Source organism: Ochotona curzoniae, unplaced genomic scaffold (assembly GCF_017591425.1).
Source record: "Ochotona curzoniae isolate NIBS_2020 unplaced genomic scaffold, NIBS_Ocur_1.0 patch124, whole genome shotgun sequence".
In the NCBI taxonomy this organism is placed as follows: Eukaryota; Metazoa; Chordata; class Mammalia; order Lagomorpha; family Ochotonidae; genus Ochotona; species Ochotona curzoniae.
The window spans coordinates 29,066-55,323 of record NW_024466667.1 but is presented as its reverse complement, the minus strand read 5'-3'; the positions used below and the strand labels follow the sequence as shown (position 1 = coordinate 55,323).

At 39.5% G+C, this 26,258-nt stretch overlaps 1 protein-coding gene across 3 annotated transcripts in view; it reads right to left on the bottom strand.

The window, feature by feature from the left end:
* The window catches only part of LOC121166319 (AF4/FMR2 family member 1-like), a 92,866-nt gene that overhangs the window by 51,527 nt on the left and 15,081 nt on the right, over positions 1-26,258 (bottom strand). For 2 of the 3 annotated variants that reach the window (XM_040995458.1, XM_040995460.1), the window contains exons 3-4: positions 6,123-6,167; positions 236-322 (exon numbers count right to left, since the gene is read on the bottom strand). In XM_040995458.1, coding sequence (XP_040851392.1) covers positions 236-322; positions 6,123-6,167 — 132 coding nt within the window. The remainder of the gene's footprint in view (positions 1-235; positions 323-6,122; positions 6,168-26,258) is intronic. The other variant, XM_040995459.1, reaches the window with a different exon arrangement.

Sequence of the window (26,258 nt, the reverse complement as noted above, 5' to 3'; positions counted from 1 at the left end):
TTTGAATGCTTTTACAAGTTACGAAGCCCTCAACAAATCTAAGATAAGATAGTCTTATTCACAAAGGTTGGAGAGTAAAGAGCTTAAAGCACCATGAAGTACAGCAGAGACTAAATTAATCATAATTTTAACCTTCGCTCCAATGATTTTAACAAGTAATACTTCATCCATCTGGCTCACAGCAATATCTCAGACTGTGGGGGATGCAGTGCCTGCAAGTCTTGTAAGGAATTACCTTTGTGGGGAAAGGAAATTTGGAAGGCTCAGCTGTACTAGGCGTATGTATTGCTGTCAAAGGAGGAGGCCATGAATGGGTCATTTCCTGGAAAGAAATTTGGAAAGGGAAGAAAAAAAATAAATTATATCAAACATCAACAGCTACTTAAGTTAACTTTTTAAACTTAATGTAGAATGGAGTGACAGTAAACGAAAAACGTAGCCTGCTTTAGAAGTTGAACGCCTGTTTTAATGGGCTGTGTTCAAAAACTGAAGATTTCCAACATTCAAAACGGGAAAGGATTAGGCTGAAGAAACAATGCATGTACGGATTTCACACTGTGAACATAGCAGAGGACATAAACCGTAGTCAGAATTGCTAGAGCTTATGTAACCATGAAGACTTAAATGACATGTTGTGCTGGAAAAGCAATCTCAACTCAATGAAGTCTTTCTCCCTCAGCTTCTTTATTGCATTTCCTGGAATTATTTAAGTTCAAAGGAAGAAGACCTTTCCTGTTTGACTTAAGCAAACAAGTAATTCAGGTCACTTGTTGCACTTGGAAGAGTTTTAATGGATTTGACCCTTCTCTGATATACACTACTGGCACAGGAGAAGGGCCTTTAAAAATTACTTTTCTGTTCATCAAGAAAAGTTTAATTTTGTTGTTTTTTCTTTTTTTTTTCTGGTTGAGAGTACTATTTCTAAAACTTACATTTTAACATACAAGTATTTATGTTAACTGAGTTTTCTCAAACCCATTCATGAAATTTATTTTGCCTTGCAGAATAGTTGTAGAAAATGGATTATATCTGAGGGAGTGAGGGTAGGGTGGGGAGTCTTATCATGCTTCTAAACCCGTATCTATTAAATGCAAGAAACTGTTCCCTTTAAATAAAATTTTAAAATACATTGTCAGCTAATAATCATAAATACATGCATGTTGTATACTCCCTTTTTAAAGGGGCTAAAATGGCATTGAGATCATTTGCTCCAAATGCAATATTTTACAGATAAGAAAAATGAAATCCCAAATAATGGTGCTAAGGCCAAAGTTTGATAAGAGCACAGTTTAGAAGCTCCTTGACCCTGTGGATCTAAGAAAAAAGCTGCTTCCCACACATGTCAGACCTTGCTGGCAAGGCAGTATAATGACTAATAGGCAACTTCTCCTAGTGAGTAAGTGATTCCAGAGCATGTGGTATCATCTCACTCGGCAAGGTTCTGGCTAGCATATTTCCATAAGAGTATCATCAGCTGTTACAATAGCTGGAGATGGACTTACCACTTCCTTTGCCTTCCCTACTGCTATTCTGCAGGTTAGAGTCCTGGCACAGGCAAAAGTGATCCTGCACAGTGACAAGCAACCTGATACTGCTAAAGAGTAAAATTAGGGGCAGGTATTTGAATGAATGGCTAAGATACCTTCATCCCATATGGAATGCCTAGTTTGAGTCCCAGAACCTCTGCCAGTGCACAGCCAAGCAAAGAGTAGATGATGGCTTGAAAGCTTGGGTCTCTGATGCCCATTAGAGATGTAGACTGAGTTCTGGGATCCTAGCTACAGTTGGCACAGACCTAAATGCTACAGGCATTTGGGAAACTAGTAGATGAAAAATCAACCTTTCACACATGTGCATTCTCTCTCCTCTTCCTCTCAGAAATCATCTGAAACTAATGAAAGTAACTGAGCTTTTTCATTTTTACCTTTTAAGATTTATCTTAAAAAGTGCCACAGAGTTGTGGCACTTAGTTTGAATGGGAGAGTGATGGGGAAGGACAGCACAGAGAAAGACATCTTTCATGTGGCAGTTCACCCCCAAGAGGTCACAGTGGTTCAGGCCAGTCACCAATTTAAAATTTTAGCTAAGGGTCCAGCACGGTGGCCTAGCGACTAAAATTCTCACTTTGCATGCACTGGGATCCCATGTGGTCATGGGTTCTAATCCCACAACCCCGCTTCCCATTCAGCTCCCTGCTTATGTCCTGGGAAAGCAATCGAGGATGGCTCAAAGCATTGGGATCTTGCATCCGCATGGGAGACCTAGAAGTTCCTGATTCCTGGCTTCAGATCGGCACAGCTCTGGCCATTGTGGTCACTTGGGCAGTGAATCACCGGACAGAAGATCTTCCTCTCTATCTCTTCTCCTCTCTGCATACCTGACTTTGCAATAAAAATAAAATAAATCTTAAAAAAAAAAAAAAAAAAACTTAAGCTAAGTCTCCTACAGGGATGGCAGGGGCTCAAGTACTTGGGTCATTTTCCACTGCTTTCCCAAGGCACATTATCAGGTTGCTGGATTTGGAGTGGAGCAGCTAGAACTTGAACTATAATATGGATGGTATATCCCACATGGTTGTTTCACCTGCCCCAATGCTGGCCACAATTACGGAATTTTTACAAAAGTGAAATCATTGCCTCATCCATTAACAAGTCACCTATTTGTTTGGGATAGAATGGGAATTGTGCACTAAAATGTACTAGAAAGAGTAATAATCCTAAAGTCAGAGACACTGACTGGAGTGCTAACTCTGGCCTGAAGCAGCAGTTTCAGCCAAATAAATTGGCTGAACTTTGAGTTTCAATTCTGAGAAGTGGACAATGGGATTAGGATGCCTGTGCTCCATGTCAGAGAGGCTGGGTTCAACTCTGGCTCTGGCTTCCGACTTCAGCTTTCTGCACTGGCCTTGATCTGTTGAGTTCCAGTCATCATGGTCATTTGGAAAGTGAACCAGCATGAGAGCCTCCTTCCTTCATCTGTCTGTCTCTCTGAATCTCAAATATTTTTTTTAAAAAGAGGAGACTGGGACCACTTATATTTCAGAGGTATTTTATGTAGCGATTTAGACACATGGTACACAGGAAATCCGTTTAATAAAAGTGCTATATCTCTTAGTTAAAATTCTAATTTTAAAAACATTTCAAAATCACACCAAAGAAAGCTTCCTGCTGTTTGTCAATGCTTTAAGGTATGCAACCATCATAATGCAACAACATAAAAATAACAGCTCATTGAGAATGCCCTTGAAAGCATCACCTATGGTTTTCAAGAATTTTTTAGATTTCCAATGTTCTCAATGGACTTTTTAGTCACTAATTATTCTCAAGCAATATCCATTGTGTTCTCAGTATGTAAGGCTGTCCCAGTTATTAAATTGGGCAGTTGGAAAGTGCATAAAGTCTTTCAGTTCTTAAGTGGCTCACTAGTAGGCTGAAAGAATTTATACACTTCCTTAAATGCCTAATTTGCCTGAGAAATTTAGGCTTTGGGAAATTGGGGTCATTACTATTGAGAAAAGGCTGCCCAGAGTCCTCAAGCTATGGTTTTGCACTGTCTTAACAATGACTTACCATGTGGTTGGAGACAAAGCATTTGACATCTGCCTTGGCAAAGCCATTCTAGGTCCCACTGCAGCTGTCTTCTTTTTGATCACAATATCAAGTTCTAGAAGGTTCTTTTATAAAACTAATTTATTCCATCCTTGAAGCACTGTTCATTGCCATGCTTCATGATTCACAGCGCCATACCAATATCCAAACATTATAATGTGTAGTTATTCTTCCCACCCTAATCTTTGTGACAAGGAATCTAACTTATATTCTTCACCATAGCATCATAGGTCCTAGAAAAGTATCTGGAGACTTAACAAATATTTTCTGGATCAGTGATTGAAAGGAAAAAAAAAAAAAAAGCTGAATGTTTCCACTCACTGTACCAGCATCTCTGGGATGCTGCAAAGGCAATGCCACCTAGAATCATTTTGGTTCCTCAGGTAGCTATCAAGGCCACAGCAATAATAAGCAGAATATCGAACAATTTCCACATGCCCTCTGAGGCACACTGTCTTCTTTGGCTCCTCATGCATGACCCTTCCCAGGATACTAGCAGTGCCTGTCTGCTATCATCATTCCCCATCAGCCAGTAGGAGTTACAAGCTACCACTTCCTTTCTTGAGTGCTTTCAGCCTAAATACTGCCCCTAGAGAACCAATATCTGCTATGTATTGCCTCTATCACCATCAGAAAGAATCCTGTTTCTATTCCTGGCAAGCTTCCGAACTGCTGGTAGATGACAAGAAAGGGAACCACAATGCAGGAGCAAATATCAGGACAAACACCAGATGGAACAACCTGGCATGGGCTCTAATGATCAGCTACAGCCCAGAACCTTCAGCTAATCATGAGAAAACCAAGATCCAAGTAGAACAGATGCCCTAGCAGTGGTCACAGAGGAAAGAAGGAGATAGACATTCAATTTCTATGAAGAAAAGTAATAGACTCTTCAGTCCCAAATAGCCTTCTTTCTGTTTATTTTCCCAATAATGTGTGACTTTCAAGTGAAAACACATTCCTTGCTTACTTTTTCTCAAGTGTTTGCAAGTAAGCAAAAATTAATTATCGAGACATTATATATGAAGAACAGGACTAGAGAGATGGGTTCACTGAATTAAAACAATGTTCATCTGGAACAGTTAGCCTAGCTGTTAATGCCCTAGTTCAGGTATACATGCCCCACTTTGGAGTAAAATTCTTTTTCAGTACCTCAAGCCATGATTCCTTAGAGGGCTCTTTCAGAAAATTCTAACTATAAAAAATATCACATGTGAGAAGATAATCAATATAATGGACAAGATAACTCGGCACTACCATCAACTGATACTTCAAATAAAAACTGAAAGAAAATGAATCTATGTATATTTTGAAGGAAAAAAGCAACAGAAGAAATTCCAGTTGATACACACGTGTCATCTCTCTTACTGTATTCAAGGGGAAAAAATGAAAACAAATTAGAAGCCTTATAAAAAACACAATAGGACCAGAGTTGTGGCTCAATGAATTAAACTGCCACATGCAATAAATAATGTCCCATATGAGCAACGGGTTGTGTCCCCATTGCTCCATTTCTGATCCAGCTCCCTGATGGTCCACATGGGAGACTTGGAAGAAGTTCCCTGCTCCTGGCTTTAGCCTGGTTCAGCACTGGCCATTGCAGCCATCTGGAGAGCAAAACAAGAAACGGAAGAGTCTAACTCTTTCAATTAATAAATAAACTAAGTTGACATGGAAGCAAATTAAAATCATACAGAAAGAATACAAAACAAATACACAAAATCCTCAATTATTACAATGATTGTGTGTGCGCATTAAAAGGAAGTTTGATCTCCTAGGAATTAAAACCAAAATAAGAAACACATAGTTTATCTAATCCTTTTCTGATAAAAGGAAAAGCCAAATCAAGAGAGTTTATACACTGCCCCAAGCACCAAGATGAATTCTAGAAGGAATCTGTCATCCTTGTGCAAGAAACGCTGAACAAATTGGTAACATACTCAACGACATATCTGAAGGAGCACAAATGCTCATGACACAGTCTTAATACTCAGAAACAAATAAACCCTCTAAAGATGTCCATTTACTTCCCACTATTTTTATACCTTTAAGTTTCATGGCTTCATTGGCCACCCAGACAAGGCATCATCTATAAAACAGCATGATATATCAATCAAGTGTGATTTAATAGCTTGTGTTTTCCCTGCCACATCAATGCAGGGGTTGCCTCTCTGGGAAGCAAGCAACTTTCCAGTGTCTGTGGACAGCCAGAAAAAGTTGGGATGTCATAAAATCCTGATCCAAGAGGCTGACAGTCTGTACAATCCACTTTAATCAATACAATCTGTTAGAAAACTGAATAATGCTTCAAGTCTCCATTTGCTATTATTTGTTTTATTTTGCTCCTGGAAGTTTATATGTGCGTATGAGGAGTGACGGGGGCGGGAGGGGGGGGGGGCGAGGCAGGCTGAGGGGAATTTAAACGTGGTGGAAATGGCAGAATGAGTGTAAATGGACATAGGCCTGTCTCACTAAAAACTATTTCAAATGAAAAATAGTTAACAATGAACTCACCTTCAGAATTTCTTCAACACAATGGGCTTCATTGGAATAAGTCTGCTGAAAATGAAAAGCAAAAAAATATTAGTACAGAACAACAGGTCAAAGATGGCACAACATTCTCATAGGTGGGCTCACCTCTGGGTCTAACTTTACCAGCTAAGTGTTAGAATGTTCCATTATAGATAAATAGGAGCAAAGGGATCAGCCTGACAATATTGGAAGGAAATAGCAATGCTGCCAACAGTGGCAGATTGTGTTCTTCAAACAGAAAATTTTCAAAGTACATATGTCACAGAATATTGGGTGTGGATGCTTGGCACAGTGGCTAAGATACCACTTAGCAGGCCTGCATTCCACATTGGAGTGCTAGATCTAAGTCCCAGCTCTGCTTATAGTTTCAGCTTCCTGTTAACATACAAACTGGAAGACAGTAGTGATGGCTCATGTGCTTGGGTCCCTACCGCCCATGCGGGAGACCAGTACTGAGTTCCTAGCCATTGTCTTCATTCGGTCCAGCTCCAGCAACAGTAGGCTCTCTGTGCAGTGATCCAGCAACTGGGAAATTTCTCTCTATAAGATTTATTTATCTATTTATTTGAAAGGTAGAATTATAGAGAGGGAAGAGTTTTCTCATCTGTCAGTTTATTCCTCAAATCACTGCAACAGCCATGGTTGGGAAAAGCTGAAGACAGGAGTTTCTTCAGTCTCCAAGTGGGTGGCAAGAGCCTAACCAGTTGGTCCATTTTTTTGCTGCTTTCTCAGGCCACTATCAGGAAACTGGATTAGAAGTGGGGTGGCTGGGACATGAACGGGCATTCATATAGGAGGTGGGCACTGCAGGTGGCAGCTTAACTCACTATGATCACAAAGCTGGACCCATTTCTCTGTCACTTTTTATCTTTCAAATAAATAAAAGTTAGGGGCCCCTATTAATAAGCTAAACCTTCACCTGCAGCACCAACATCCTATATGGGCACTGGTTTTCGTCTTGGCTGCTCCACTTCTGATTCAGCTCCCTGTAAATAGCTGAGGAAAGTAGTGGACAATAACCCAAGTGCTTGGGTCTCTGCACCCACAAGGGAGACCCAGCAGCTGTTTATGATCCCTGGCTTTGGACTGGCCCAGCTCTGGTTGTTGCAGCCCTTTGGGGTAGTGAGCCAGAGGATGGAAGATCAATCTCTCTGTAACTCAGCCTTTCAAAATAATTTTTTTAATAGCAATTTTTTTAAAAATGAGAAAATCAGCAAATGTAAGGAAACAATATGTAGCAACAACAGAACAAAGCAGAGATTAAAATATGTGTTACAGTCAGCTACCTCAAAGCCACAATGTCTGAGTAATGAGCCAACTGAAATGAACAGTGAGGCAAAGTCATCATCAAACACTTCAAAGGGTCCACTATCAGGTCAAAGTTCAATCAGGGATAACCTTCTGTTTTTCAAATAGTCTAACCTCTCCAAATTCATTTTACAGATGTCTATAAGTCTATCTTCAGTCAACTGTATTACACGTGTATGCAAAATCTTCCATGAGCAAGACTCTCAGGGACAGCAATCTAATTATTTCATGTCTTGGAGGAAAAAAAGAAAAAACACTCTCTTTTTTTATCCTCGCAAGCAAGTAAAGTTGCTGTTGGTTTTATCACTAGTATCAGGGCCTAGTGACTGTCATTTCTTAGTCTATGTACCTTGGAGCTCAAACCAATAAACAAACAAACAAAACCAGTAAAGTTAAACACACTAAAATACCTTTCCTGGACTATATGCATGACTTTGTGGTTTTCAATGGAAAAGTAATGCTTGTTGTTGTGTCAATGCATGAGCCAGGGGCCTGAAAATAGCACAGCAAGCACTGTACAACCTTCCACATTGTTGCCACAGCCAGCCAAAAGCACTCCTCTTCCTTGCACTTGAATAGAGCCTACCTCGCAGCTAGAATAGATGAAATAGGAGTCTTTGCCCAGCTAACTTAAGAGCAACATTTGATACAGCATTGGCTGCTATTTCATGGCTGGGGTTTATAAACCTAGCCTGTCTCTCATCCCAGTACACTTTTAGGAAGAAGGAAAGTAACAAGCATATGACAGTCACACCACCCACCCTGTAACTCGATCTAAAGGATATGGCAAAATTCAAATGTGATTTTAACTTCCTAGACCTATCTGTTAAACAGGTAAAACGTCCTGGAAATGGTTTCATTGAAATATTTGCAGTTTGTTTTTGCTGAGCTGGGACCAGCATTTTTGGAAGTATAACTGAAGAAAATCCAGGATATCCCTCATATCTGCTGGGCCCACTGGAGTCCAAACTTAAATTACGCATGTAAACAACCAGACCTAATTTTAACTTCTTCAAATTGTTAAAGAATGTTTAAAATCCAGACCAAAGATTAATACCCTATTTTATTACAAACGTCAGACCCAGAAATGACTTGCCATTTTTATGTAAAAGAAAAATTTTATTTATTACACATTTCATTAGAAAAAAAATAAAATTTGGAGACAAATCAAAACTACCCAAATGTTCCTTTTGTCCTATCTGTTGTTAGAAAACAAATGAGAATCCAGTGAAAATATGCAAAATGAATAGTGAAACATATCTGAGGCAAAAAGGATCAGCTTGCTATTTCCAACAGAATGAGGTCAGAGAGCTCTGCCTTCGAGACACTTTAAGATCCTTAATCACGCAAGCAGCCGACACTGCAGCAGATGTTTCATGCTACCAAAACATTCACTGCCTTACAACAGTTTTATTACATGGGATGAACCAAAGACTAACTGAAGACATTTTTTGAAGGCTTATTATCAGTTAGTAACTACTAAACAGCCATATGTAAGCCATTTCGATAAGGTCCTAGTTTCTTAGTTTATTGAGATTTTTTTTCCTACAAGGTCCATTATGGAAATGTGGTTGTTTCAACAGGGAACAAGAATTCCATTTCCAAATCATGAAGACTGGACCCGGCGCGATTGGCCTAGTGGCTAAGGTCCTTGCCTTGCACGCCCGGGATCCCATATGGGTGCCGGTTCTAATCCCGGCAGCCCCGCTTCCTATCCAGCTCCCTGCCTGTGGCCCGGGAAAGCAGTCCAGGATGGCCCAAAGCTTTGGGACCCTGCACCCGTGTGGGAGACCCAGAAGAGGTTCCTGGCTTCAGACCGGCATAGCATCAGCCATTGCGCTCACTTGGGGAGTGAATCATCAGACGGAAGATCTTCCTCTCTGTCTCTCTTCTCTGTATATCTGCCTTTCCAATAAAAGAAATAAATAAATAAAAATAAAAATAAAATAATAAAATCTAAAAAAAAAAAAAAACCCCAAATCATGAAGATATGGTGGGAATTATCAGATACCCAGCAACGGAAGTCTAGTTAAATACCTTTACAGTTTATCTGTACAACAGTATGTTATTCAGAATTAATAAATATGATAGAAATTTTTAAACAATCTGTGGGAAAACGTAATTAAAAGGGTTGCTTGTGCACAAAAATGTTAAGTTCATAAATATTTATTTTATAATACACATTTTGTCACTCTTGAAGATCTTTCATAGGGATATGTGACAAATTAAACTTCTCATTCTATTTTCTATATTCTTGTGCTTGCATGCAAAGATTTAACCCTTTCTTCAGAAAGAACTTTAAACTTACACATATCCAAAAAAGAAAACCCAAACCCTGTAAACATAGTAAAAAGAATGCTCATAAACCTTTCACCCAAATTTCCCAAATGTCAGCATTTCCCATATTTGCTTTCCATGTTCCTTTTCCACACATATCTACCACATACACTTTGAACTCTGAGCATAAGCTAGAAAGAGTTAACACCTCTTTATGTTTAAGTGCCACTGTGTATACCAAGTCACAATCACATACCTACATTTTCAAAAGAGGAACATAGTGCAAGACAGTGTGATCTTATTGTATTTTCTACTTCACTGAGATTCCTGTCTCCAATGTTAGACAAGTTGGACAGCCTAGAGGTCTTTACAGAGAAAGATCTGTAAGGACAAGCTGACTTGTTTTGTAAAGCATAACTTGGCACCTTCAAGTCTGTCCCTGGAAGGAAACTTTCCAAAAGGGGAGTGGTAGCTGAAGAATCCATCCCAGTCCTAATCCCTTCCTTTAAATTTAACACTCCCCACAGGGATCCTGCTGAGTACAGCTACTGCTACTGAATACAGACAGGGTCCTTCTTGAACAAACAGTCCTGGCCAAGCCTCTGAAACCAGCTGAGATAAATAAGATTTCTCTTAAAGAACAAGGGATTAAGTTATACTGAATGGGGCCGCCTTCAAGCCCAGCAGGCACAGGGCTCATGGTGGGGCTGTGCATTGCCCAGGCCGGGGAGTCTGTGCATATATAGGAATGGGGACCCCAGGGACTTGTTTGACATGTATTTACTGGGTGTTTTTACTGGGGGTTTCCATGGACCCAAGCTACTGCACTGGCAAGCAATCTGGAGGATATGGCATCAGGTAGATTGATTGGATGGGGCAAATCAGGAGGCTTCTCTGGATCAGACCAAGGTACACAGAGCCAGGGCTGAGAGCAGACACTCACTAGTGCACACATAAAAGCAAGGAGAGGGGCACACAGATCAGGTCATATTGGGATAGGCTGCAGGACCCACTGGCAAGAGCCAGACTGAAGGTGAGACAGGTTGAACTAGGTCACAGACCTACCAGCATACACAAAACTGGGGCTGGAGGTAGGCCATGCCTGGCTGAACCATAGCACCTGCCACAATGTTCAAGAACTGGGATTGGGGGTGGGCCTGGTAGGGGTTATTTGGAATTGCCCATACTAGGCCACAGCATCAACTGGTCTGCTGGAGAACTGAGGGATGGGATGGGATGGGATGGCCTAGGCTGCAACATCTGTCAGCTATAACTGGGACAGAGGACAACCCACACTGGGCTAGGCTGTAGCATCCACCAGTGCACATGAGAACTGGGAAAATGGTTGGGAAGTGCTATGCCAGGCTACAATACCCACTGGCTCAGATGAAAGCCGAGCTTGGAGGCAGTCTGATCTGGGTTAGGTTGCAGTTCCTGCCGACCAAGTGGAAGAACCACAAATGGGGGTAGGCTAAGTAGGGAGACTTTGGGGAGACCCATGCTAGGCTGCAGTACCTACGGGCACACGAGACACCCAACACTGGGGGTTAGCTGAGCTAGGCTACAACACCTGTTGACAGATGTAGACCTGCCAGTTTCCATGAGAGTCGGAGCTGTGAGGTGGGACTGGCCACCCAGCTGCACCCACTGGATATGTGCATTGACTGGCACAGGAGTAGGCTGAGCTTGACCCTGCACCAGCTGGTGCATTTGAGAACCAGATCTGAGAATTTCCCAGGCGAGGGTTCTTGGGGGCTCCCCAACAACTATACTGCTGTGGTCAATCCCTGATCTCAGGGAATCAGATACATAGGTCTGATCCTGTAGTACATGTTGCAGGACTGGACCACCTCAATTACTGATGTGTGTGCAATGGAGAACATACCCACAGCAGACAAAATACAAAACAGTCAGCTCAACTAAGCCAATAGAAGGCCTCAAGTACTTTCTCAAGGATGAAAAGAAGGATGGGTTGAACAACACTCCAGGGGAGGTTTTACAGCATCTACCTGGGTCTGTGGACACACAGGGCATCCACCTGATCCTGAAAAGAATCTTGTACCTCTGGTTGAACCAAGCCTAAGACTTTTCAGAACAATCAAGGCCACTCAGAGACACCCTCAGAACATTCCTTCTTCTCATTGTGTTCTCTAAAGTGACATCAAATGACCATCTCTGTATCCAGGAGCTGACACAGACTTAGAGCATGGAGTGGTGCACCTCCCTTCCTCCCCACTGCCCCCACCTGCAGACATAAGAAGGAAAACTGAAACACTGAACTCATCCCCCAACTTGTTCCCTCCCCCGCCCCACACCAACCCTCTCAATTGTAATCCGAGGCTCACACTGGTCTGCAACCTGCTCACTTTTGTAACAATTATTGAAATTTTAAAAAGAAGGACGCTGGACTCTATGCCTGGTATATGCTTGCAATGAAAGAATCTTGACTGAATTTGAACTATAATACTGCAACAAGGTGGAGGAATCCACCATGGGGGGAGGGTACGGAGAGGGGTGGGGGAAATCCCAGAGCCTATGAAACGGCGTCACATAATGCAATGTAATTAATATAAAATAAATAAATTTTTAAAAAAGAAGAGATAATTTAAAAAATAATCTATGACAGTTGCAAAAATTGATACCTACTCTCCAAGTCCTTCCCAGTCCAGTTCTCCCTCAGTCAGGCAGACACTCATGACCACGGATCTCAACTTGTCTCCCAACTTCATCAGCTGGGTTCCCAGAGATCAGTACCTCCCTCCCACCTATATGCAGACACTTCAGACACTTGGTTTTCTATATTTAGAGGAATACCCCAGCAAAGATCTCACTTGCGCACAGGGGTTTGCCCTTAACAGAAGAATCTAATTCAACTAAATTAAAATAAATGAGAGCAGCTACTAACTGAATGCATGCCATACTTGACATTGCATTGAATTCCTCACCTATTATTGTTCCCTCAATTTGATTTCATTGATTGCAATATCAGTCATCAGCTTGAGGGTTGAGGTGGAAGTTACACTAAGTATATGTATCAACTATAAGATACATCCCTATTAAAACAAACATAGAATTGAAATCAAACTGCCTAAAAGAATTATGCAGTATGATATACTTAATTCTCATATTAAGATCGGTAGATATCATCCTTCTTTACAAAAAGAGAAACCTACAGAAATTAAGCTCCATGCTCAAGGTCACAGTAAGCATTATCAGTGGCTGAGACACCTTAGCAAAACTGTCATACTGACATTCCAAAAACTTCAAAATTTATACAAGGACAAATATATTTCAGGAAATAATGTGATTCTAGTTGCTATGGATATGACCAAAGTCATGTTCTAAAGAACAGTATTTCCTTTTTGTTTTTATAGAGAAACATTTTGGGATTCAGATTTAAATGCCTTTTTCTACTACATGTGGTTCAGACCAGAAAAGGCAGCAGCGCTGGCCTCAGACTGATTTCTCACTTGTCTAGAATGACGTTGTGTAATCATAAGGAAATGCACTGAAATCGAAATAAAATGCTAGTAAATGTCTTCTAGGCATGAAACAGTTTGTTTTAATAAGCTGAGAAGAGTTGGATGAAGGAAATATAACCTCCCCTCCCCTGAGACAGGGAGGCTCTTGAAATTATGTTTTTTGTCTCTCATGTTTCAACAGAGCAGCATTTTTATAACAATGCTTGGCTTCTAAAATGCTTAGTTATCACTAGCCAGGAAATCCAGGAGCACAAATGCAGCTTAAGGAGGATCTCAGGGCTGGGTCCTGCTTAAGACCACTTCTATAATCTTGGAAAAGAGTCAACCTTATTGTAACAGGAGATAATATTAACAAAGCTATCCTTTTCACTGGGGTGGTACAAAGGTCAAATGTGAAAACATGGGATTTTAAAAACTGTCAAAAGACAGTGATAAAGACACACACAATGGTAACATTACCAAAGTATTCTTAAATAGTGAGATAGCATTCAAAGACATTCCAGTAGGTTCTCCATTTAAAGTTGCATTAGTACAAGAAATATTACAGTACGCTTTCTCAAACACATTACTTTGTGGCACTACTACAGTCTTCGGTGCATACTTACTATTCATTTACTCCTGCGAGTGAGAGCAATCACACTTTTCTTGACACTCCCTGGAACCCTTTCCCCTCTCTCTCACCTGCGTTAGAACATCAGCTATTTAGCCAACATGAGCCAGTGTGCGGTACAGCATCTACCTACTAACTTGCTGACAAAGTAGTACAAGTGGTCCAAGTGCTTGGACTCCTACACCTACAAGGGAGATCCAGAAGAAGCTCCTGGCTTTGGCTTGGCCCAGCCTTGGCTACTGTGGCTTTTGGGGAATGAACCAATTGGTGCAATATTTTTCTGTTTATTCTTCTTTCAAATAAAAATTTTTTTTAACTGCTGGGGCTGGCACAGTGGTGTGGCCATCCAATCGCCCAGGTGCAGTGATGGAACCCCATGGGCTTCTAGTTCCAGCTACTCCACTTCAATACATCCACCTGTTAATGGCCTGAGAAGTAGCAGTGGATGGCCCAAGGTTTTGGGCCGCTGCAACCATGCAGGAAACCTTGAACAGCCTCCTGGCTTCCAAGCTCCAGATCAGCCCAGTTCCTTTGCTACCATTTGAGGGGTGAAATGTTATTACGTAGGGGGGAAAAAGTATTTATGTCAGTGTTTGTATGGAGAAGTCCCAATGAGAAAAGCACATGTATGTAGAATTACTTATATTGTGCCTAAAATACCATTGGATAAATGGTAAAAAACAAAACAAAACAAACAAACAAAAAAAACCCCATCAATTCCAGGGAGGAAAACTAAGCAGCAAGGGAATAAAGAATAGGCAAGATTTTTATTTTTAAAATTCTCTTCTTACTTCTTGTATTTGAAACAAAATTATCTAATTTTAAAGTTAGAATTATAGAGGGGAAGAAAGACAAAAGGAGAGGCAAAGTGGTAATTATACACACCTCATACAAATATGCAAGCCAATAACAAAAGTGTTGCTTCATTGATTTTATTATTACTAAATATCTTAAGATCATATATGGCTTTGTAATTTTTAGTATGTTTTCAAGGTTTCCATATATAAAGCAATACCTATTAAAACAAATTTAACACACTATGTGCAGTAACGTTTTCAGTATAAATTATTTGGGTTTTTAAAAAAGATTTTATTTTTATTGGAAAGTTAGATACACAGAGAGGAGGAGAGACAGAGAGGAAGATCTTTCATCAGATGGTTCACTCCCCAAGTAGCCACAATGGCCAGAGCTGAGCTGATCTGAAGCCAGGAGCCAGGAGCTTCTTCTGAGTCTCCTGCACAGGTGCAGGGTCCCAAGGCTTTGTGTTGTCCTTGACTGCTTTCCCAGGCAACAAGCAGGGAGCTGGATGGGAAGTGGGGCTGCCAGGATTCAAATTGGCACCCACATGGGATCCCGGTGTGTGCAAGCTGAGGACTTTAGCCACTAGCCTATTGCACCGGGCTCTATATTGTTTTTGATAATATGTTAAATACATCCTCAGGGCAAATATGTTAAGCCCAACTGGAATGGACTTAAACATCACTTAAAAACAAAGTATCTAGCTGAATGCTAAAAAACTTAATATTTGACAGTAAGTATATCTAATCTGTTATTCACCACCTTCCTAACTGCTGGCTGTGATCCATTACCATTCAACAGAAAGTCCTCAATGGCCTCAATTTTAAAAAAATTCTAAAAAACTGTGCCTTTAAGAAGACTGCATGAGACCTCATCAAACTCACTGTGGGCAGAATGGTTATGAATGCTTTAGCAGGAATGGCCTTTCAAAAGTTCAAAATAAAAATATAACAAAGAAAAAAAGAATGGCTTAAAAGGTACTACTTAAAAAACTGCACCATTTAAAAAAAAAAAAAGTTATCTAGATGCTGGTTCCATTACAGTGATAATAAACTGACAAGTTCTTTCAAGTCTCAAGTCTTCCATAACTAATTCTAGTTATCAAAACATACATTTTTTGAGGAAATCAAACTTTTCTTTTCTGAGCGGGCACCTCAATTTGCATAGCAGGAGCAGCCTTTCAACTAGAATATATCAATGCAGGAGAGGTGCGAAACTACAGTGTGGCAATGCTGTCACTACACATTTCAATCACCTTCCTGCTCCCCATCCCACACACACACACACACACACGATCTCAAATTTCATATGAAGGAATGATTAAGAAAGTAAACAAGCTTTAAACTGCCTTGTCTACCAGGACAGGATTTCAGACCTGCCTTGCTGCTCCCTAAGAAAACACATCTATCAGACATCAGTGGCACTAACGCTCAAGAACTATGCAGTCTCCTTCCATGTGTCTCAGAATGTCTACACATTTTAATGGTTGAGCATAAGCTAACAGAGGCATTAGGACCAAAAATCAATCAATCAATAAAAATCTTTCCACCAGTTATTGGATGAAGTTGAAAAAAACTAAAAATCATAGGAATAAGGTAAACCATTTAATCCATGCTTTTTCTGAAAAGTAATAAAGATTTTTTTTTCCCTGGATTTATTCCAGCAGTAATCTCAACAGTATCCTCTGGGCTAGGTCTTAGTTGACTGTCTCTGGCACTGATTATTAAAAAACACAAACTAGGGGCAAGAAAGGGAGGAGAAGGGCATGGAAAAGAAAAAAAGGACTCCGAGGAAGCTACCCCAGGGATTTATGATACTGGAAAAAAACACTAAACAGAGAAGGCAAACATATATGAGCCTGCCCTTCACATTCTTATTCTGAAAAGCAAGTCCCTCTTTTTTTCTCTCCCAGTCACATTATTGCTAAGTAACAGCCAAACAGAAATAAACCAACCTGGAATTGTACAATTCATCTATCATCAGGACACTATGAATGACTGTAAATATTTAATACTATCACATAACACTAAAATTTAAGACACTATTTTGCTTCTCAAAACTTATCAAAATGCAGATTGAGTCATAATGTAGGGGTAAAAAAATAAGACTAGCAATCCCATCAAATCTCAGGTAATCATCATCTTGTACTGCATTATTTTTCGATATAACTTTGGCCTGAAATATACCCAAATGACATTAAACTTCAGCAAAATTCATTCAATAAACTGATTTACTGGGGCAGGCTTTGTAGTGTAACAATCTAAGCTACTGTCTACAATGCCAGGATCCTGTATTGGAGCATCAGTTCGAGTCCAGGCTGCTTTGCTTCAAATCCAGCTTACTAGAATGTGCTGAGTAAAGCAGTGAAAGACAGTTCCAAGTCCTTGGGCCCTGCTCCCATTCAAAAGAGCCAGAGGAGTTCTGGGCTCTGGGCTTTAAGCTGGACTATTCCCAGCCTTTCAACCTTCCAAGTGTTTAAGGTACAATGTAACCCAACCACACTCATCACAAACCTCAATCTTCTCGCAGACCTTTCTGCTTTCTTCCTTCCTACACTTTTCCAAACACTGACTTTATGTGCCAGAGAAGGGGGAATACAAGAAGGCCACAATTCTAACAACAAAGGCAAATCCTTGGAAAATTGTCCTTATGATACAGGAGGGGCAAAGCAGAAGCATAAGATATCTCAGTTGTACAATAATCCAACTGTGGCCCTCCTATTACGTACACCTGGCAAACAGCCCGTGGGAAAAGGCTCCTGGAGCCCATTCGTGCTCCTTCCTTAATAGCACAATCACATTGCCAGCTTGGGGGACAGGTAGCGAACAGGTGCCGGCAACAAACGAAAAAAAAACAAAAACTGTTAAGGTCCCTTCAACTTGATTGGTATATAACAACATCCTCCAATAAAAAGGCAATATTATTATAAAGTCACAATAATGCTGCCTACCATGTGCACTGGTATGAATAAATGAACCTGTAAAGATTTAGATAGGATCCTGAGAAAGTAAGCCTGGTCTATAACTTCTTACGTAAACCCAGGAGAGGCATCTTAATGTCAAACAGTGTTCTCAGCAATAATCTCTGAAAATCTCTTTGTAGAGTACAACAACATTAGTGCTTTTCTGGACTTAAGTAGGATCTGATCTTCAGGGGAAAAAAGTACTTGTTTATTTTTGTTGTTGTTGTTTATTTAAAAAGTACTTGTTGCATTCAAAGTCTAGGGATACACAGATCCTCTTACTCATTTCCTGACATAATTCCTAGGAAAAGAAGCCAAAAAGTTACTAACTGTAGGCAAATAAATTAAGGAAGCATTTGAACTATTTAACAACTTGGAGGTGTTCTCTCTCCTTGCTTTTGGCCAATTTCTAAGCTGTCTTGTGGTTGACAGAAGAGGGTTCAGCTGAAAAGTAAGGAAATTCTATCCTTAGAGGGGAAAAAATGCCATCTTCTCTTAAACTGGGTTATCATCATATAAATTTACACTCTAGACTTATACAAGCTAGGTGATTACAAATTATGCTGAATAAATTAATGAGAAACATAAAGCTATATGTGCACTGACATTCTCTATTACAAGCTGCCTTACTGAAAGTAAGATTACTTCAAAAATTTCCTAAGCTAGCAAAAATCAATATTTGTATGTTAAAACATGGGTAGCAGCATCCCTATTTTTAAAAATTGGACTAAAATTAAGTAGCTCTGCCATAAACCAAGACAAAATTACTTTGATACAAGTACATGTGCACTGATACATGTTGCATATGCTGGAGTATTCATTCATGTTTCTCTCTCTGGCTTTTAAAATGTAAATATGTTTCATTTGCAACTTCAAGGCAGAAAAATAAAAGCAGCCATCAACATTTTCAGAGTGATTAAGAAATTTATGACCAAAGACTGAAAGATGAAAGCACAGGTCTTGAGTTGTAACGAGTCGTTTATTTAACGTTTATGTTGTTAATGTCTTCAAAATATTTTGTCAAAAATATATTATGGAAAAGAAATACATCATCATCTTCCATATGCACAAAATGGTGACATAATAATTTCATTACTGTTACTCCCACTATTTCAAGAAAGAGGGAAAGGATTCAGGATTCAACCAATCAGAAAAACCTCAAGAAGCATTCTAAGTCTCTAGTGGTAGCCCAAGAAAAAAGCCACACTACATCACACCTGTCTGTTGCCTACCAAGTGTATACAAGGGGAGGGGACAAGGAAGGAGCTGAATACCTGTGGCTGCAAGGCTTATTTACGTTGTTTATAAGGTCAGGCACGCAGCAACACTAAACCTCTCCTCTGTGATGTTGAACCCTAAAGGGGGGGTGGAGGGAAAAGGAGACCTTGCACTCTAGCCTAGTTCCCCTTCCCTGCATCATCCACACCTGAACCTCAGGCTCAGTACTCACTGCGGGATGGCTGTGCACTGTGGGGCATTTAGTTCCATGAACATGGCTTACTACTTTTCCGCATGGCAAAAAAAGCTTTCCTGTGTTCGCACATCCCCTTGCCAGCCTCACCTGTGGCACTAGGTAACTGTGTTTTGTGCTGGTGGCTGGAATGGCAGCCCTGACAGGAAAGAACTTTGATTCTCTTCCCTCTGAGCCTAAAGCAGGAGTGCTTATAGGAACAACTCCCCTGGCTCTGCTCCTAAAAAGGCTCTCTCAAGTACACCGTTGCTTAGCAATATTTCCCTTCCCCCTGTACATTTCAAATTGGCAACATCTGTCCCTTTGGCAGTTTTGACTTGTGCAAAGTACCGTATGCAAGGTTTAAAAACATATGGCAATATAAAATGGGCAATCCGTCCACTCCTCCCACCTCCTCACAAAACCAGGGGTGTGAAGATCTCAAAATGGCTTCATCTTACCTTTCAAGGCAAGAAGAAAAATCTATAGGATATAAGGCAACTAACTGCATGCAAGAAAATATCTAAGTAGTACTTTAACTGTTAAGTAGTCTGTCTATACAATTATACTTCAGTATAACCTTGAAATAAAACTCTGATTCAGCTACCTATGTCCTTCAGAAGGAATTCCATCGCAGAGCATGTTTAATACATATATAAAAAATATCTTTATCTTATCATACTGATATATATGTGTACATCAGAATTATGTATATGAAATATAAGCACACATATAATTAGCATTATGCATCACAGATAACTCATGGAGAAATGCAGTAATTTTCATACTCTTATTATACAGCCCAGCCTCGGGAACAAAAATACACACACACACACCAGTGGAAAAAAGAATTTTAGAATCTAAAAAAAGAACAATCAGGTAAGAATTTCTAGTATGGATGGAAATAGATAATCCTAAATTTCCTAAAATTACTGGCTATATATATCCTCATATGTCATCATAGTATTATATTGAGGTTACTGATTAGCATTTAAGTAGCCGATAATTCTATAATGTTACACATAAGGAAAAATATGAAAGAATAAAACTATGTGCAGCATTCTAGTTCTGCAAATCATATTTCCTTTTATCTGTACATTGATAGAGAAACAAAAATCAGAGTAATAAAGAAGTTAAAAGTGTACTAAGAACTGAATCATGTTCTATGCATTCTGTCACACAAACTTTTAAACAAATCAGGCTATAGTTTTTTTAGTGTAAGTCAAATCAATTTTAACATATTACAAACATATGTCTTTAAACAAATTTTAACAGGAACTCAGTACCAGCTACAATAGGTAGGCTGACCTTTTTCCTCTCATCAAGTCTCTGCCTCAATAGAAAAGGCAGTATCATCTATTTACTGCCATTACAAATACATTCAGTCAGTCTCAGATTCTGTGCTTAATAACACCCAGTAAACTCTGTAACATGTGTGAATTTCTGGACTTACTCAGCTACCTGGAAAATTCAACATGCCAGAATCCACTTTTTATTCAAATTCACCACTTAATACTTGCCATACACAGTGATTCTTATGAAATTACGTTTTCTTACAGTAGAAGGGAGAAACTTGGGTAAATTTTGCAAACGGGGAAAATCTCAAAATTATTTGAGCTCAGCCAAAGTGGTTCTGAACACATAGGACAGTGTTCTTGAGCAAGAATCTGTATCAGACATACAAGGTCCAATCTATGGCTATATCAGGTGTCAATTAGTAGGCTCACTGCATGGAAACAGTTTAACTACAGTGTCTATAAACACAGCACATTTTAATACAAAACATAAGACTTGTATCACTATAATATCTTATCATGCCACAAAATCCTCAGTTTGCCTTTTCTTTAATCCATTCTACTGGTCCCACTTTTTAACACTAACCTCCCATGGCAAATTTAAACAGTTCCAGTCTTTTGGGCTATTAAAAAAAAGTCATCAGCTACATGACAGCTGTGCATGCATTATGTCTACAAGAAATTCTGTATTAATGAATATGGACACACAATAGAAACTGGGATCCTGGGCTATAGGGAAAGGGGTATAAAAGGAATAGGGAAGAGTAGTGGCGCTGTCCACTAGGAAAGTGCTGATAACCCTTGAGGACTGGGTTCAGAACACTTGCAAGACAACTCACAAGTTAAACTATTTACTTCACAAAGAAAAACAAGGGGACAAAAGCTTCTTCTATGAAAAGTATCAGTGCTAGGGACAGGGGTAAAGTAAGGACAATGATACTCCACCAGAAAATCAAACACTATGGTTTCCTAACCAATGCACTGGGGCACTGAAACCTATTCCATTCTAAGGCTTTTGACACAATAATTATTCTTCAGGATGAATAGCATGCTCTTATCCAATAATGTCAATCAGTACCAAAATTTCAGAGTCTAAGGGAAAGAAGTCAATGGTTTACACTTAAACATTTAGACAATTTAAAATAATTCTGACAAGTCTGATGCAGATCCAATAGCCATATGCCATCCATACATTATCTAAAGTTTCCACATACATTTTCTTACTCAAATAAGATTACTATTTCTATTTTACAGACACAGAACGGATTAACAAGTTAAGTAATTTAAGATACATGAGGGCCCGGTGTGGAAGTCTAGCTGCTAAAGTCCTCGCCTTGAACACACCAGGATCCCACACGGGTGCCATTTCTAATCCCACCCTGCTTCCCATCCAGCTCCCTGCTTGTGGCCTGGGAAAGCAGTTGAGGATGGCCCAAAGCCTTGGGACCCAGCACATGCATGTGAGACTCTGAAGAAGCTCCAGGCTCCTGGTTCCAGACTGGCTCAGCTCCAGCTGTTATGGCCGCTTGGGGAATGAATCATCAAACAGAAGACCTTCCTCTTTGTCTTTCCTCCTCTCTGTATATCTGATTTTGCAATAAAAAAAAAAATCTTTTTTAAAAAGATATTTGAAAACATTCAAGGAAAAATGAAATCAGAAGATTGTTTTGATGCAAAAGAATTCTGGAATTGATATTCTTTTATACTATGCCCTTTTAAAAGATTTTAAAAAGATTCATTGATTTTTATTTGAAAGTCAGAATTACAGAGAGAAAGAGACAGAGATCTGCCATCCACAGGTTAATTTCCCAAATGGCTGCCATGGCCAAAGCTGAGCCAGTCCAAAATCACAAGCCGGGAGCTTCTTCAAGTCTCTCATGCGGGAGCAGAGGCCTAAGGATTTGAGCCATTCTCTGCTGCTTTCCCAGGTCATTATCATGGCTCCGAAGTGGAGCAGCTGGGACTTGAACCAGAGCCGATACGGGATGTCAGTGCCACAGGTGGATGATAAGCTTGCTACGATACCAAGCCAGCACCTGCACTATGCACTTTCTGTGTACCTCACACACTGCAACATAAACCCCAAGGTGATGATACAGCACCCATTTTCTCATTACACATGCAAGAAGCAGAATTCCACTTTGCGAATAAGACTCCATGTTATACAGCTTTCATTTGTAAAACAGGCTGACATTGTCACTATTTTTACATTTTTTTTCTTTAATTAAAATATGAGTAACCACCTGATTCATATACATGATAGCTTGTAAGAAAATAATTTTTGCAGTTTGACACAGGGTCAAAAGCAGCAAAGTAGGTTGGTGCCATATAATTTCAAAAATTTTAAAATTAATCATACTTTTTTAGATAACATTTCATTACTAGACTTTCCAAAAATGTGTTCATTTAATGTCAGTTCTCATACCTTGGGTCTACCTAAGGGGAGAACCAATCACATGAACTATTTTTATTCACTGGTGAAACCACCATTATTTCTAAGGAACAACCAAGCAGTAAGAGGGCCAGTTGAGAACCAGGGCCTTAATAAGTGTGACCTGTCCTAATCCAACTGTTGTTTTACAAGACTGTTATGCCTCTTTTTTATTAATGAGAGAAGAGAAACAAAACAGATTTTAATATCAAGTCTGAAAAATGGATTTGCAAAAAGGTTCATGGAAAATGCATAGTTTTTTCTCTCTCTGTCATTCCACATTTCAATCAAATAAATAAATCTAACAATTTCACTTGTATCAAAATAACCTTGTATTCCCTTTCCCCATAAACTGTACTAGTTCTCTAGTACTAATTTTTAGAGCTTGGTAACTCTGTATATCGCTCAAGATGGTGCCCTCTGTGGGTGACACCATTCCAAGACTGCTGTTAAAGCTTCTTACCCTCACAAAAGGCAGAATGGAAAAACAACAGATTGGGAAATGCACTCATTTTTAAAATAATCTCTTTGTATTCTAAACATAGCAGCAGCTTTATATAACACACACATTAGAGACAGCTTCAGTTCCCTCACAGAGATTCCCAACACGCCCTCTGGAGAGGTTTGGAGGGGAGACACAGTTTATGAAGTGACTTTGTCACTTCCTTGTCAAGGTGTCCTATCTGCTGCACAAATTTCTGCCAGAGCCTGTGTCAGTAGATTAGCATATTCAGCCTGATGGAACACAACAAACATGAACCAAACAGGCAACACAACCCACAATCTAGTTATTTTATATGACTTGCGTGAAACAAATCTATGAACACAGGTGGTTTATATGTAATAAAAGACTCAACTCTGTCTACAACACACCAGTGTTTTCCCTTACACTAGAATCTATAGCAGAGACAAAGGACCCAATGCTTTGTTTTAACTTCCACTGCAAGATCGTTAATTTTATGAGAAAATTAAGCTCAGTTTGCTAGGCAGGAATTTTCAGGGTCAGTAATTCTTAAGTTACCAGGATACCAGTTAACGATATGCTTGTAGTCCAAAAGAGTAAATGACCCATTCAACTTGGTTGGCTCACACCCAAAAAAGGATTAATTCGATGGCAAAATACCTAAGAACCCTTTTTAAGATGACCAGAAATTTTAACACATGTATCATGTTAAAAAAAAATACACGAAAGGGAACCTAGTATTTTATTCAATGCAGAGAACCGAAATTTATAAACAGATACATAAAAATTATTCCTTTCCAAGTTTTATGGTGCATGAAATCATTTGATTAATCTCTAAACTCAATACTAAAAAATCTAGCAATTACAAAGATGGAATTCAACTAAGAATTCCTTGTGAATAAATTAAGCTGCTTATTTTTTTTAATCCACATGTAAGAAAGCCTAAAACGAATTACGAAACACTGAGTGGTTCAAACTGGTAAAACAATTTCCCTTAAAAAATGTTGAATATGCAGTGTGTTTGCCAGCCAAGTGTCCTAAATAGGAAATTAATTCCATATCTTTTTTTTTTTTTTGCTTAGCCAGACACTCAGATTATCTTTCAGACTCCAAATCAAAAAACACAGACTCAATCTTAGCATAATATGACAATTCTGCCCGAGTCTCATTCTCTATTTGTGCTAAACACAAAGAACAAACAAATGAGACACAAGTGGTTTATACCCTCAAAATGTTTACTGCCTAGAGGAAGAAAGACACTACGATACTGGGAGAAGTGTGAAGACTACAGTCCAGAGTGACAGGAGTAACAAGGAAAAAAATGATCCCAAAAAGGCCAGTGGGAAAAGAGGGCACTGTCAGCAGAATGGCTGCAAAGCAGCAGTCAGATATGCTGGTTGGTATCCTGAAAGTTCTTAATGGATAATGATTTGATCACATTTTCACTGGGTAAATCAAAGAAAATCTTTGTCTCTGTCTCTCTTTCTCTCTGTAAGTCTTTCTAATGAAGAATAAATAAATCAAGTAATAATAATAATAATAAGGCAGCTGAGGACAGAGCCCAATAAAGAGGCAGGAAAGGCAGCTTCCACAGGAGGCTAAGACAGGACCAAAGAGGAGAAATCCCAGGTAATCAACGAGGAGAGAGTTGAAGGTGAAAGTGAACAACATAAACAGTCATTATCACAGATAAAAGGCAGTATGAGGTCTCAAGAGCATTCCTTGAATTCATCCATTAGGTGTGAGGACTGTGGGCGTCTTTTGGAGACAGAGGAGGCAATGGTTTGGGCAGGAGAAAGGCAGGGAGTAATTTACCTACTTCTGTTTCCAAAGATGTGACTAGGAAGGGAAAAAGAAAGTAGTCACGAGAGTTAAGACTACTCTAATGAAAAAAATGGTATTCTGGTGGTTAGGCTGGGAAATGCCATAATTTTAAGTCTAAATTATTAGGAAATAGGTGAATGATGAGAGCAAATGTAATAAAAAAAAAAAAAAGTAGGGGTGGGCATTCAAAGTGCAGAGCAAAGAAACAGATCTCCGAGATTGAAGGCAAAGAGGGCAATGATGGCAGTCAATTGACTGGTACAGGGAACCATTATAGACAACAAGAACTGAAGAACTCTCATCTGCTGGCTTTCTCTCTGAAGAGAAGCAAAAATGTATGGGCTCAGAGCAAGCTACCTTCCATCCAGATCAAACCTGATTTACCCTCCCTCTGGTCTGAAACAAATGTTATACCTCACACCGGATGACCAGGTGCCAACATGAAGATCACACTATAGAAAAAGTCAGAGAATCAATCCATTAAATAAAAGTGTAAGACAATTGTCCTTAATTCCACAGAAATCATATTCTGTAGTAGAGAGCACTGGCACTCAGAGCAGCAACTTCTGTAAGACTTAGTTCCATGGCACATTCAGTGGGGACTCATGATAATTGCCTAATCTAATTCACAATATTTCTGTGACAGTTGTAAATGAAACAAATAAGTAACTATGCTAAAAATTAAAGGGACATGGCACTAAAATATTTCAAATCATTTACCTTTTTACACACTGAAACCCCAAGGACAGGCAGGCAAAGCCACCAGAAGGCTGCTGTTTGGGAGCAAGCCTGTCTAGCTCCCCAAAGCCAGCAGGCCAGGTGGGAAGGACCTTGGCTCACACAAAATTAATATTTTGATAATCCCTAAGCAAATGTTATCCTTCCTTGCCTAGGCTCTCCATTGCTTATTTTTGTTACTTTAAACTCAAAACAAGGGGGGAGGAGGGTGAGTTTTTTTAGTTTATTTCATTATTTTTTGAAAGTTTAATGTGAGGGTACGTTCTGGCATTTCAATAACCACAATCTATAACCACAAACACACATCTCTGCTTTGTATAAGCCTAGAGCATCATCACTGCAATTCTGGGGTCTCCCTCATCTAAATGTACCTTACATTTCTACCAGATACACCAACATATGGTTTAGCAATATACTCATCAGGAACACTGCCCACATTCTGTCTCCCTTCTATAATCCACTTTAAATTTCAACTTTACT